Source organism: Vanellus vanellus (assembly GCF_965231255.1).
Source record: "Vanellus vanellus genome assembly, chromosome: 1".
NCBI lineage: Eukaryota > Metazoa > Chordata > Aves > Charadriiformes > Charadriidae > Vanellus > Vanellus vanellus.
Window position 1 is genome coordinate 86601838 of NC_138905.1, and position 14416 is coordinate 86616253.

At 39.6% G+C, this 14416-nt stretch overlaps 1 protein-coding gene across 1 annotated transcript in view; it reads left to right on the forward strand.

Annotated features, from left to right (window-relative positions):
* The window catches only part of TULP3 (TUB like protein 3), a gene marked incomplete at its 5' end in the record, with an annotated part of 32948 nt that extends 19089 nt beyond the window's left edge, over nt 1-13859 (forward strand). The window contains 9 exons of the mRNA XM_082494591.1: nt 1544-1706; nt 3725-3901; nt 5746-5876; nt 8027-8224; nt 8706-8818; nt 9246-9360; nt 10991-11089; nt 12624-12795; nt 13315-13859. Of these exons, the coding sequence (XP_082350717.1) occupies nt 1544-1706; nt 3725-3901; nt 5746-5876; nt 8027-8224; nt 8706-8818; nt 9246-9360; nt 10991-11089; nt 12624-12795; nt 13315-13448 (1302 nt within the window). The 3' untranslated portion in view covers nt 13449-13859. The remainder of the gene's footprint in view (nt 1-1543; nt 1707-3724; nt 3902-5745; nt 5877-8026; nt 8225-8705; nt 8819-9245; nt 9361-10990; nt 11090-12623; nt 12796-13314) is intronic.
* Nucleotides 13860-14416: the final 557 nt, after the last annotated feature.

A 14416-nucleotide genomic window follows, 5' to 3' on the forward strand; every position in this document is an offset into this window, starting at 1 on the left:
TTTTTTTTTTAAATTTAAGATAACTGGTTAAAAAGCAGAAAGAATAAAGGATCAAGGGCTGAGTTTTGTTGGAATTCCTCAGGGAGAGGTTGCCTGAGAAACTAACCTCACTTGAGATAAAAAGCCTAATAGGAGAGGAAAGAATCAACAAGAGAGACAAAAAGCATAACAGGAGAGGAAAAAGTTCCAAAGACATCTATGTCTCAAGTGGATTGAATTGTTGGTACTGTTTATCTGGTAGATCCTTGGAGACTGAAAAGAATTTGATGGAGAAAGGGTTTCTATCATCAAGAACAACTTTCAGGGTGTGTTCAGGTACCCAAGAAGCAGGCATGGATAAACTGTATCTGCGGAAAGGGGCTTGCACATTGTTTGCATTGTGGTGCATTACAGAATATTAGAATATGATTTTTCCCTCTTCTTCATACATTACCTTAACTTTTAAGGATTAAGTGTGACTGTCTTTAAAATGGTGAACTGTGAAATGTCCCCATTTGCCTTGATTTAAGTCTAGAAGTTGTTTCTATTCTCATTTAGAAGGAAATCAAAAACATTAGATGTATATGTATCATCTCAGGAAAGTAATGGTTTATTTTTTAACATTTGGATTTACCATTCTTTCCTTTCAATCCTGAATTGCATACAAAAATTTTGTAAGGTAGATCAATTTTCCTTTCATTGGACCAGTCTTATTTTAATGACTGTAATTTTATTTTTCCCCCCTCTAGGTCTTATCTCCCAACATTGGTTTCTGGGAACAATTTGTTTTGAGTTCTCCTTATTAGATGATAGCTTTTGAGACAAAAACTTTTTCCTTTGCAAGCCCTAACTTGCTTTTGCTGCATTGTGACAGCATTTGTAACAGCAGTGCAAAGTGAGCCCTGATTAAGGATTTTCAGAAATGTTATGCTAATACAGTAAAAGACCTAATTGCCATGTAGTGCATAGGACAAGGGCTCTCATCTTTACTCTGGCATTTTCAGGCAGTCTTGGAGATAGTTCTCTTAATAGAAAGTTAGCTTAGTTGTACAAAACAGGAAAGAACGGGAAGTTGTTGTGCTAAACAATGTAATGTTTAGTCCAATCATGACTGCAGTAGAAAGAGCGGAGAGTCCTGGTGAGCTGTTTTGTCTGCTCTGTCAGCTTAAGTAAGTAGGATGCATGGAGTAACAAAACTGCATGTGAACATGCTGTGTTGGATTATAAATGACTGCAAAATTTGTCTATATTATATTAAGGATTGCTGCAGTTTAGACTTTTAACTCCTTTCAGGAGTTAAAATTATCTGCTGACAGTCTCAGGATAGATCAAAAAATAAGAAGGTGTCCACATCACCCATCACTGACGGAGAATCAAAGGCAATGTCTCACTCCAAAGACACACTAATATCTGTGTCTAGGATTTTTGTAAGAGATTACAGGAGTATCTCAGGTTTATTGGAGATCCTGATCAGTGACATGTCATTGCCAATGGCCAAGGCATGTTTTCTGCCTCTCTGGATGTATTACTCATCCTTATTTCATGCTTTTTCTTAATTTCACAGAGAGCTCTTCTAGAGAAGAAGCAGAGGAGGAAACGGCTTGATCCGTTGATGGTACAGCCAAATCCTGAGGCAAAACTGCGTAGGTCAAAGACCAAAGGGTGTGAGGAGCAGACTCCTTTAGTAGAAACTCCTGCCCCTTTCCACAGTGATGTTATGTTACATGGTAAGTAATCAACTTGATTGCAACAGTGTTCCACTAAATGCCAGTACATGCATTTTATGTCAGAGATGGGCACCTGCATTGCTGTGACAGTGATCAAGTGATAAACAAGGTTGATTACACACCTTTCTACGTACAATAATAGAATGCCATGAAGGCACATGAAGATTCTCAGCTGTCACAAAATTCAAGGTAAGGTTTTTGTTTGTTTTGACAGTTCAGTATTGCTCAACTATACTGTACTACAATTCTACTTTTGTACATAAAAAGGTGTGTAATCAACCGTGTTTATCACTTTGAGTAATCTCTCCCTTGTGTTAGGCTAAGAAGAACTGTAGAAATGGGTTAGGAACTTCTATAAAGGTAAGAAGATACAAATCCAAAGTAAGAGACTCTTCTGAAGCTGTAGGATAAAGAAAAGCAAATAATCCAGTAGTGATTGCCTGTACTTTTCTTCATGGTATCATGGTATACTCCACCTCAAGATTGTGTGTGACTGAATGATAAAGTAGCCAAGAGCAAGACAAAAGTCTTACGAATATTAGGTTCTTGCTGATTTCTACCTCATCTGTTGTTTTCTGTGGGCTTCAGGGAGATAACTGAAACATAACAAACAAGCTATAGTGGTCCAGAAAGTCACAAGCACAAAGTGATATCAGAGCCAAAGGCATTATCTCAGTGGTCTCAAAACATTAAAGTGAAATAGTGACCATTCTGTTAAGAGTGAAAAGAAATACAGTAGTGAGAGCCTTAAAACTTCTGTGTCATAAGGAGGGGAAAAAAAAGAGCAGCAATGAAACCCCAACATTCCAGTGGAAGTGTCAGGAAGTAGTTTATGAGAGCCAGGATCCCATCAGCCTATCAGGAAAGTAACAGGAAACATCCTAGGGCTTTGAGATGCATGCTATTGCGGGATGTTATAATACCACCTTTACATTAATAGGGAATTAATGTCCAGAGTAGAATTTTAAAAACCCAAACAAACCAGTGTTACCTGGTTTTAAGATCACATTTGGAACTATGTTATCCCCTGTCTTTTGAATGTTTTTCTTGCTCTCCACATGTCTTTCAGGATCATAGCATGGGGAGGAGAGTAGTGATGTGGATGGTAGCATTTATGTGTTTAAAATCAGGTGGGAGAAATTTTCTGTTAAAAGACACTTTTAAATCAAAAAGAGAGTGAGAGAAAAGATTGATATAACTTCTGAGTTAGGAGGCTTCAGTAGTACTGAAACTACAAGAGACTAAAATGAAAACTAACTGCTCCCTCACTAGCTTCCGTAGTTCTGAAGCTTCCTCAGTACAAACAAATCCTGTTAAGTGATAACAGCAGTAACATGTCAGAAATCTAATGACTAGATAAAGCAGTAAAGTTTGAAGAACGAAAACAGTGGGAAAGCAAGACATCCAAAGCTGGAACTACACTTACATATTGTGTGCGACACAAACATTATTAAGTATTATGCCAGACCCTGACACCAAGACATCTCCACCAATTACGAAGTGCAGTGCACAGCTGTGTTGCATGTTTAAAAGTGGAATTTTCATTTCTACAAAAAAGATAGAGGGCATCCATTTACAGTTTTTTCTGCCTGTGGCTGTAGATATTTTTATCAAATTGATTTGTGTTGTTCACTGTAGAGCACGCACTCACTGGCACAGGAGCAAACAAGGAACCTGAAGGAAAAGAAAATCAGGTAGTTGCCCATAAATAAATTGAAGGATATCAATGTGAATGATAAATACAACTCATTTTAATTGCTTAAGCCCATGTAAGAAAGTAGATGCAATCACTATATTTATAAATGGAGAAACTGATCCCTGTTATGTTAAAAATAATAGGCAGTCTGTACCAGAGTCAGGACTGACTCCTCCCAAGTCTTCTGGCAAAAGTTCAACAAGTATATGTCAGTACTTAAAGGGATGCTTGAGCAAGGGAAGATGAAAAGAAGAACTATCCTGGGATGCGTCTTTAGACATGAAAAATAGACTTTAGCATTCTGTTTCATTTTGGCCTTTAGGCATCGATGGACCAGCTGCTTTCCTGAAATTGGAAGTGCAAGATTTGGGGACCAAGCTCCAAACTCTGTCTGCTGGATCTTCCAAAACAGGAGACAATGCAGATCAGGAAAATGATGGAGAGGCTCTAACAGACCCAGCAAGCAAGCCAGATCTGCAAGAAATCTTACAGAAACGAGGTAAGAGTTGATAATGGGCAAAGGTCTTTTTCAAGGTTCTTCTACTTGTCTTAATTTTTTTTTCAGTAGCATTAAAAAAACCTAAAAAAATCTGAGGATTCATGCAACAAGTGTCTAGGATATTACTTTTAAATTTTGAAATCCAGAACTGCAGTTCCTTCTTCTAATATTAATTAGAACATACCAGTTATGTTTTAAAGGTTTCTCAATATGCTGTGTAATTTCTGGCCCTTCCAAGGAAGTTGGTGACATAGTATGGTTGGTGACTACTATACTTCACTTTTCGCTAAAATTTGGGGTATTTTTATTCCATATATATTATATTACATTATGCTTGAATATTTTCACAACAGGAGAACCCTCTATAGCCAGAAAATGCTGTAATTTAACTGTTTAGGAGACTAACAGGAAAGGTGTTCTTCCTGAGTCAGAGGCTGTCACAATCAGCAGTTTTATATTCAACAGTTATATCCCATTGAGTAGTTTCCCAGTGGAGTGTCCATCTCTGTCTGCCAAGTACCTTATGTTGCTGCTAGCACCACAGGAAACCTTTTTTGTTGCATGCAGCCTAAGCACTGTGCAGCAAAATAATGGGTAGTGTTTAATATGGTACACAGCATGTTTTTATTTTGCAGACCCTGTCTCCCAGAATGTTTCCAGTACACTTTATGTATTAAGATACTACCCTATGTAGAAATACTTCCATTCAGTTGTCAGATGCAACAGCTGCTTACCTATGGATAGCAACATTACACAGAGTTAGGAAAGGAAGCAAGAGATAATATCCAGAAACTTCAGGGGAAATTAGTGGAGGTAGAATATAAACAGTGAATTTTGAAATTGGCTGGAGTACTAGGGTTAACGCCTTTCCTCTTTCCAAATGTGCTTTGGGAAGTTTACTGACAGGTTGTTAAGACTACATTTTTCTGTTTCATCTGAGACAAAGAACTCCTAGCAATGCCCCTTCCATGCAGTGCCCTGTTGGACCATTGTTAAAGTATTGGCTCTCAGAAAATAATTCAGCTTAGCAGGCTGAGTGTGTTCATTTTCTATAGTGCTTTAGGTGCTTTTCCATTCTACAGCCAAATTTAAGAATGGAATCACGGAACAAAATGATGTAGTTCCAAGTAGAAGGAAATGCCAAACAGTGATGTGTACAGAAGCTCTTTATAAATGTCTTTATCCAGAGTTATTTTAGTTATATACCCACAATCATCTCTACATAACTGTACTTAGGTTAAGATTAAATAAGTAAGTCTTGGAACTACTCAGTCTGTGCTTCTGTTTTAAAAATCAAATCATTAGTAGTATTCAGGAGACCTGAGTTATTGCTACTGATGTAAGAATAGGAGGGGCCCTTACTGAAAAATTGTCATACTCCAATTCAGTGTGTATAAGACTTAAGGGGAAATGGCAAAGCATGTAAACTGTACAGAGTCCAACTTATAGGATAGATGTCAGCATTTGATCTGGATTTCCATTTTTTTTTGTTCTTCAGACAGGGAAAGCTTTTTGCATGAAAATAGGCAAAATTAATTGAATGACAGCATATACTATACAATATGTTACATCATGAAATATCATGTAAAATATATATATTAATAAAAGCCTGACAGCTGCTTAATCATCTGCACAGTGACAGCTGCAAAATGTCACTAGAGGTTTGAATTACAAGGTTCAGGAAGCAATATAGCACATGAAGAAAATCAGTAGTTGAAACAACAGAAATTAGTTAAAAGAGCGAGAGCAGAATAGCTATGCAAGAGTCACATATGAAATAGCGATGTCATGAACTCATGAAACTTTTGTTCAGAGGTTACCTGCTTGATCCCATATTCTGACAGGAATTTCAGGCAGTTTGAATTTTGATGAGGAGGACACAGAAGAGGAAGAAGCTATTAAGAGTCCAGCATCTCATTCAACGTGTCCTGAATCTGAGAGGCCTAGTTCTGCAACCAGTGAGAAATCTTTTGCAGTAAGTGTCTTGAAATCCATTTCTGATAAGGGCTGAGCACATGCTTGATTTTTGTACTAACCTCTTGAGCACTGGGTTAAATATAGTAGTTGCAACTACAGTAGCTAGTGTGTTAATCCCTGAAGGCAGAGGAAGGCCATGACTGTCAGGTTATCTGACTGAAGGGCCATTGAGTTAAACACAAGACCTAGTAACGATCAAAAGAACAATGGTGGGTGGAGGAACCCAAGTAGCTTAATCAGTGAAGCACAATGAATCAGCTACTTCTATGACCCTCAAAGGAGACATGTTAGGCCTTTGTCTCTGATGTAAAATCCACCAAGATGACTCAGAGGAACTCTGAAATGTCATGCAAATTTAAGAGGGACCACTGCCTGAAGGTTTATAGCATTTATTGTGGGATGCAAGGAGAACAGAATTTTGGGATGGAACAGAGAACGCTGGGATTGGACAAAACTGTTTTTCCGGCGTTTAGGGGAAGGGACTCAAGAGGGAAAAGAAAGGGGCCAAGGTAGATCAGGGAGTAATAGGCGTGGAAAAACATGGAGTAAAGGAGGTAAAAGGCACCAGATACATGTAAACATCTGCAAGATGCAAGACAGTATGCAAGCCTTGTGCCTGACTACTGCAGTGTGTCCTACCATCTTCTAAAACCCTGTTTCTAACTATTTTCTGTGCGAATGTGTTCTTGTATGTGTGTGAGAAAGGTACATACATATATATGCTGACAAACTAGATGCTGGACTAGCCAGCGAGTTGGAAGAGACCAGCATCAGGAAGACCCAGGGTCTGAATTAGTGACCAGATAAAAGGCATAGGGTTTGGGCATGGATGTTGGTCAGCCTTGGAAGTCCATGCTACTATTCAAAAGATCCATGTGACTATATTTGTGAGGTGACAGTGTGTATGTTGTGCAACACTAGTGGGTGAGTAGTAGAAGAGGTCTGGGTGTTAGCTACTTGGGAGGCTGGGCTGTGGGTGCCCACTGCTGGAGATATCAGGGCGGGGGTGCTGGAGAGGGGACAGGTGACAGCCACTAATGAATTTCAAGTCTCTGTATGCTCAGACTTCCTATGGGATGTATCTGAGTGTTGTGGTTTGGCCTCAGCCAGCAACAAAGAACAATGCGGCAGCTTGCTCACCCCCCCACAGCTGCGGGGGAGAATTGGAAGAAAAAAGCAAAATTCGTGGGTTGAGAGGAAGGCAGTTTAACAGAACAGCAAAGGAAAGAGGGAAACAACAACAATAATACTGATAGAGGAATGTACAAGAAACGATTACTGTACCACTGGATTACTGTACCACTGCTCGCTGACCGGACCAGGGAAGCCCCAGCCCGCTCCCCCAGGGCAACTTCCTGCCCCTTCCCCCAGCCAGCTCCACTGCTATGTACTGGGCATGGCATCACATGTTATGAAATACCTGTGTCCCATATCTGTGCCAGATCCTTGGGAAAATTAACCCTATTCCCACTGGAACCAGAACACTGGGAATGGAGATAAACCAGCAGGCTCATCTCCAAGGACCAGTAAGGGAGGAATCTCCTAGGTTCTACAATCCACAGGATTCAGCTGCCTCTAAGAAAAAATTACTTTAATATGATGTATACCAGTTTTCCATCAGAATTCCAGTTCCTTTGGTGACCATAACTTGTATCCTGACTGTACACATTGTTTTAAGGTTCTTACGGAATTTAGTTGAGATGGTTCTACCATCAGCTTACTCCATTTCTGTTACTGTTCCAAACTACCATAACCTCAGCAACTCATTTCAGTCACAAAAATCCCAGCCCGTCTTACTGCAGCATCCATCAGTCCAGTTTATCATGCTGCGTTATTTCCCACAGCATGTTTGAAGTTCTAAAAGCACAGATGCTCTTTGCTTAGAATATTTACAGTGTTTTCCCCTTCCTAGCAATTCACTCATCTCTGGTTAATGGGTACTTTGTCTCACCTCTCCTTGGAGGGATAGTTTTTTCTCAGAGTCAAAGTCTTCAACCACTTTCTTCAGAGAAGCACTGGTGGTCTCTCTTTCCCAAATATTTTCTGGAGACATGAGATCTTCTTTTTCGAAAGGCCTTTTTTTTTCTTGGGGAATACCAGAGCCTCTGATCTGATACTAATTCGCTAATATGATGGTTCTTCCCACAGGAAACAGGTGCTTCCTGCAGTCCATCCGCTCAGGCAGATGCACAGCTGGGAGATGTAGAGAACTTGGAGGATTTTGCATTACGCCCTGCACCTCGTGGTATTACAGTCAAGTGTCGAATCACTAGAGATAAGAAGGGACTGGACCGGGGCCTCTTCCCTACTTATTACATGCATCTGGAAAGGGATGACAACAGAAAGGTACTGGAAGCATCACACAGTATCTTGGCTATTGTACTCCTACCACAGAACATTTTTGGTGTAAGGGGGAACTTCTGTTAAGAAACCAGAAGCTGAGGGGAGCCAGCATGCAGATGGAGGACAGCTTATGTTTGGCCAAGGCACTAAGGAGGGAATTAGCAGATTTAAAAGCCATAATACAATGAAAGATTAAATTAAAAAAGCATAAAAATATCAGGAATAAAGAAGACCTGCTCCAGAAGAAAAGGAGGAAAGACTAGAAAGGACAGTTACATTAAATCTAGACTGCCAAGTGAGCTGGTTGGAGGAATAGGATTTCAGGGTGTGCACTTGTGGAAGCGGTCAAAATTGTGGAGACAGCAATAATAGCACAGAACAAAAAAAGGGAATGGGTATGGGAAATGGAGAGATAACAGTTTGGATAACAATGCCTCTGCATTCTTGCAAAACTCTAGTCTTAATCAAATTTTTGTATTTCCAGACGTTCCTTCTTGCAGGGAGAAAACGAAAAAAGAGCAAAACATCCAATTACCTCATATCTGTTGACCCAACTGATTTATCCCGGGAAGGGGAAAGTTTCATTGGAAAACTCAGGTGAGAACTACAGATGAAAACTACAGACAGGAGAGATTGAATTTTAATTTTAGTTGAGTTGGAGTTATAAATAGCAATCTGGTATTAGTTCAGAGGGAATGAACTTGCATTGTCCATTCAGAGAAAATGAACTTGCATTGTCCTGCTTAATGTAATCTGCATTCACCTGGGTTGGCAACCTTTCTTCAGCATTACTATTCACTGTGGCAATTCAGACAGGAAATCTGCCTTGCTCATTTTCCAGGATAGGTTACAGGCTCTGTTCACCACAGGCACTTTGCAGAAGCTCCTTACTGAGCTGGCAATAGAAAGATTCAGATGGCAGGAGACGTCTATTTTCACTTTGCTGTACGAACACCTTCAGAAGATGATAAAACTTTCCATTGATGCCTCTCTCTTTCTTTGTCTTTCCATAACCTGACATTAGGTCAAACCTCATGGGAACTAAATTTACAGTCTATGACCATGGAGTTAGCCCAGTCAAGGCACGACGTCTAATGGAAAAGGCTGATATGAGACAGGAGCTTGCAGCTATTTGTTATGTAAGTAGTGCCTCTCCCCTTTTGCCCCTTTCTTTTTTGTTGCCTGGATACCGAGGAAACAGGGCTTACAAAATCATGCTGCCTGGCAGCCTTCCCCACTTAACTTTGGAACCAACTAAGCAGTTTCAACCAGATACAACAAAGGGCAGAGGCCTCAAAGATAAGTTCTTGCAAGTTTAATGAAAAAAAAAAATAAAGTCAATGCCAAGTGAGGGAGAGATACCCAAACTAACATCCTGATGACCATCGTTCAGCTTGTGGCCAGTCAGCAGATCTTTTACATGAAGCCAGCCACAGCATGAACTGCCTTTTGCCCATCTGGTATCTGGTGGACATGAAGAAGGAACTGGGAGTACCCTGTGAAGTAGAGTTATTTTTGTGCAGAACCAAAGACATTTTGGTGGATTGGAAGAGCTGATATTGTTTCAGTAGCAGCTTGTTGGTGGTAAGGATATGGTTCCAGGGGAAATCGTGATTCGCTAGCTCTGTCCTAGAGATGTGTTCCTCTTCTGGTCTTGTGGATCATCTTGGTATAGCCTTCAGAGTGAGGCGGCACTTGTGGCTGCTCTAGAATTATGCAAGGGTTCTCATGTCACATTGTTTCATATTGTAGTCCTAAAGTTTAAAATGAATACAGCAGATAATATAAAGCCAGCTTTTCAGATTTCTGAACTTTTATCTACAAGAAGTTTATAAAGTGAATATGAATAAAATCAGTACCCTTATTCTCATGTGTGCCCCTAGATTTTCTGAACTGAAATAATAGAGGTTGCAACTCCAAAGACTTTTGTTCTGTGTCTGCAAAATGCACTAGCACGTTCGGCGGAGCTGCATCACTTCTATTAATCCAGTATTTCTAAAGATTCTGGTTTTTTAATTGGTCTTTGGGAATTTTAAAGGTTATCACTGACATTGTTACAGAATACTTTAGATGAACCCTTGTATTTTGGTTGACATTATTAAATGGATGGTTTGAGAATGCCAAGACTTTTTTCCTTTGCTTTTTTATACTCAATCTACTTTGAGCAGTCTCCTGCAGTACTCTGGAAAAATCTGCTTGTCTTAAGATTGAAGCTTGGACAGACGCTGGGTACTTTGCCTTCTGGGTCTGTTCTTAGTCATTTATATAAGAGCATGATTTGAGAGAAAACTGTAGGTATGCTCTTAAACACAAATAACAACACCTGAAGAGGAATGTTATTCATTTGTTATGAACTTTCTAGCCTAAGTTGTGATATATAGATAACATAGACTCGGGTCAAAAATATTTGCCTTTGAACATACTTAAGGCTTGTTCACTAGCAAGATTTTAGCACGTTTTTGCCTCAGATGCAAAAGCTTATGCCTGAAAATTGCACTATCTGAGTTTGTTATAAATGTTTTGGTAGGATAACGAATGTGCTCTAAATTAGGTATTACTATGTATGTCTTTTAACGTGGTTCTCAAAATGGGAGATAAGGCTATTCTCAGTGATTAAACACAGTTGCAGTTAGACAATTGCTACTACAGTTGTAGCTAGCAAGTCTCTAAAATTCGATATAAATGTGGATTCAAGTTCTGTGTTGCTCTTTCCTTCTTTGAGATGAAGTGTCTCATATACTGAAAATAATGTCTTTCCTTGTCTTTCAGGAAACCAATGTGTTAGGATTCAAGGGTCCCAGAAAAATGTCTGTGATCATTCCAGGAATGAATATGAATCATAAGCGAATTCCAATCCGTCCACGTAATGTGAGTTACAGAGTTTGGTCATATTACAGACTGAAGGAAGAGGTTAAAACTCATAGAGGTCTGGGTGTTACTGACAGTCACGGTTTTTGGAGCGAGGTTGTTAATACTCAGGGCTTTAGCAAGTCTCATGGAGGGTAAATACAATGTAGCCTAAAGGTGTTGATTAAGTTGTTCTTGCCTTTTACTTAATTTGTAGCCTTCTGAGTAGTGTTTGTGTCCTTACTTGTCCTTTGGTCAGCTTAAAAATTGTTTAGTTAGCTATTGCAATGGCTAGTGTGTTGTTGCTGTTGCACCTACAACCCGTCCTCATGGGTGGGACTCTTATGCTGAGAGTTGGATGAACACAGAACAAACTTGTTTCTCCCAGGAGCTTACATTCTTAGACAGTATATGAATTACAACAGATAGATAATAAATAGATAAGGTGGTATTCTGGTGTAGTAGCAAGAGAGTATATACATTTTTGATCAGAATGTTGTCAGTCTCTTTGTAGGAATCGCAGAAAAGGAAGATTCTTTAAGGAGAAAGTGGGATAAGGAGAAGAATGGAGTTTTCTGGTGACTATTTAGCGAGGATTTCTCATACGTATGGGGAACGCTAGCTAAAAGCTTACAGAACTGTATCTGAGGATATATTTAAGGTGTATGATGAAAATCATTCAGTTCACTTAATGTGGGTTTTATATTTGGTGTGATAGAAGGCCAAAAGACAGAAAGGACAAGTGCCAACTGAAAGACTCAGTCAGTGTTTTAAGCTAGAAAATAGTATTTGCAGCCATGTTGTGAGTAGATATGAGCATGACAAGGGTGTATTTGTTGAGGTCAGACAAAAAAAAATCTTTAAGAGTGGAAATTCAGTATCATGAGCCTGGAAAAGAGGTTTAATTTTGTGAATGGGCAGGAAAATTGTATCTGGAGGTGGTAATTTACTCTTCTTCTTTCAATATGTATTGCCATCTCCCCCATCAGTACATGATTCCATGGCCCTGCCTTCATTTTTCTCCCCTATTTTCCCAACTGTTTTTCTAACGGGCAAGCATACTGACAGTGGACAAGGCTAAAACACAAAGCTGTTCTGAAAAGTTGGCAAAGCTTTCAGGGTAGGGGACTTGACTCTTTTTGTCTTCCTTCTCTGTAGTGTGATGCCTCCAATTAAGCAATACTGCCCCCACTTTATAAGAGGAAAAAATGCATCTAAATGCACTTTGTTGGTGCCAATTCTCAAAGTTCTGTTTGGATCTTTAAAAAAGTAAAGAAAGATAAAAATAAGGTATAAAGTAACTAGATTAAACTGAACAGTAAGTTTTATTTAGATTATCCTCAAAAATAAACTATCATATCTGTATACAATACTAAAACAGTTACTATAGCTGGTACTTGCAGAAAATTTTCAGTAGGACTGAGTTTAAGTGCTGCCATTGTGTTTCATTAAACAGGGAATGACCTTCAAGTGACAGAGTGCACACACATGAGCGGCAGTACTCAAAAGCAGACCCAGTACAAATCTGATAAATATATTTCTTTTTTCTGAACAGGAACAGGAGAGTCTGCTGTCAAAATGGCAAACCAAAACTTTAGAGAACCTCATTGAGTTGCACAACAAGGCTCCAGTCTGGAATGATGATACGCAATCCTATGTTTTGAACTTCCATGGGAGAGTCACTCAGGCCTCAGTGAAGAACTTCCAGATTGTCCATGACAATGACCGTAAGAGTCTGGTGGAGAGTGTTTGGGGCTTATTCAAACAGGGAGAACCCAATTTATTTCATGAGGTTTGGGAGGAATAGGCCATTTTTCCTGGAGAAGGGAGTCAGGGCGGGGGGAATTCAGCTCAGGATTACTGAGGACTTCTCAGCTGTCAAGGAAATTATATAAGGCCTCGCTTTTTCTGGGGTGGGTGCAGAAACTGCTCTCCGTAGCTGCAGCAAAAGAAGGGGTAAATGCAAGCTTCCTGAAGGGAAAGAAAGGGATTAATATGGCACCTTCAGCCCAGCAAAAGAGTGGTTTGAGCTTTGGTTCTGAGAAGAAAGGTAACCTCTAGAATAACACAGTCACTCTAGAGAACAGACTTCAAGGCCGCTCTGGTGAGAAAGAATGGATACACCTACCACATGTATTTGGGACTGCCAGACGTGTGGGCTTTTGTTTGTGGTTGTTTTCGTTTGGTGTTTTTTAATTTGCTTCACTATGAAATTGTTAGTTTCTGAATTTTTCTTTTCTCCCCAGCTGACTACATTGTGATGCAGTTTGGTCGTGTAGCAGAAGATGTGTTCACTCTGGACTATAATTATCCTCTCTGTGCTCTTCAGGCCTTTGCTATTGGACTCTCCAGCTTTGATAGTAAATTGGCCTGTGAATGAGAGACAACAGACTTGAAACATGGAACTCACTCCCATCCCATCTTGTTGTAAGAGTTCCAGGTGGAGTAATGAAAAGTATGTTGGGGATGGAAGAGAACTGGAGGACAGACTTCTGCAGGCTTATTAGAAAACAAATACCAGGCCTTGGAGCATTATGTTAGTTGACAGTAGACCATCTTAGGAGACTGTCCCAAGACTGAGCAGTCTCTGTATGCATTGTGGAAGAACAGGGAATATGGGTGATCTTTTTGTCATTGGTGTTGATTCTGCTTTCAGAATCCTTGTAAAAGGTGATGCATGAGAATGAGCTAAGGAATTTAGCCCACTAATTGGAACCTCTTGCAGCTAGGATTAGAAAAATACTGGTTTAGTGTTCATATACCTTGGAACTCCCACAGTGCCCCTGGAGATGACTCTTGAGCTCCTGATCAGATGAATTCAGAAAAAAGGAGGACAGTTATTGGCATGTATTCTCTTTTGCCATGTGTAGCATGTTGCTGTCTGTTATAACAGTCAGACACAGAAGGATTCAGACTATGGCTCTGTGCAACCACAGGTAATAATCAACAAATGCAGAAGTGGAATGAGACATTGGCTCCAATAAAACACGTTTCTCTTACTTCGTAGGATGATTATCTGTTAAGGCTGATTGTCCAGTTCTCTTTCATTATTCTAATTGCTCCATATCCCTTGACAGTTATTTTGCCAAATAAAGAACAATCAAAATTCAAATGCTTCCTTTTTAGTTGGTGATATTATATCCATTGCTGTTTCTGTTAGTCTTGACCATGTGAAAAATGAGACTGAACAGATTATGGAATCTGACTGAATTTGGCAGAAGGTAGTATTGTAACAATATACAATACTATTCCTGAAAGGCAGTGTTCTGATTGATTGAATATAGACTATAAACTGATCAGAAATATTTTTTCATTTGTCCATTTTCCGTAAAATTTGCTACATTTTTA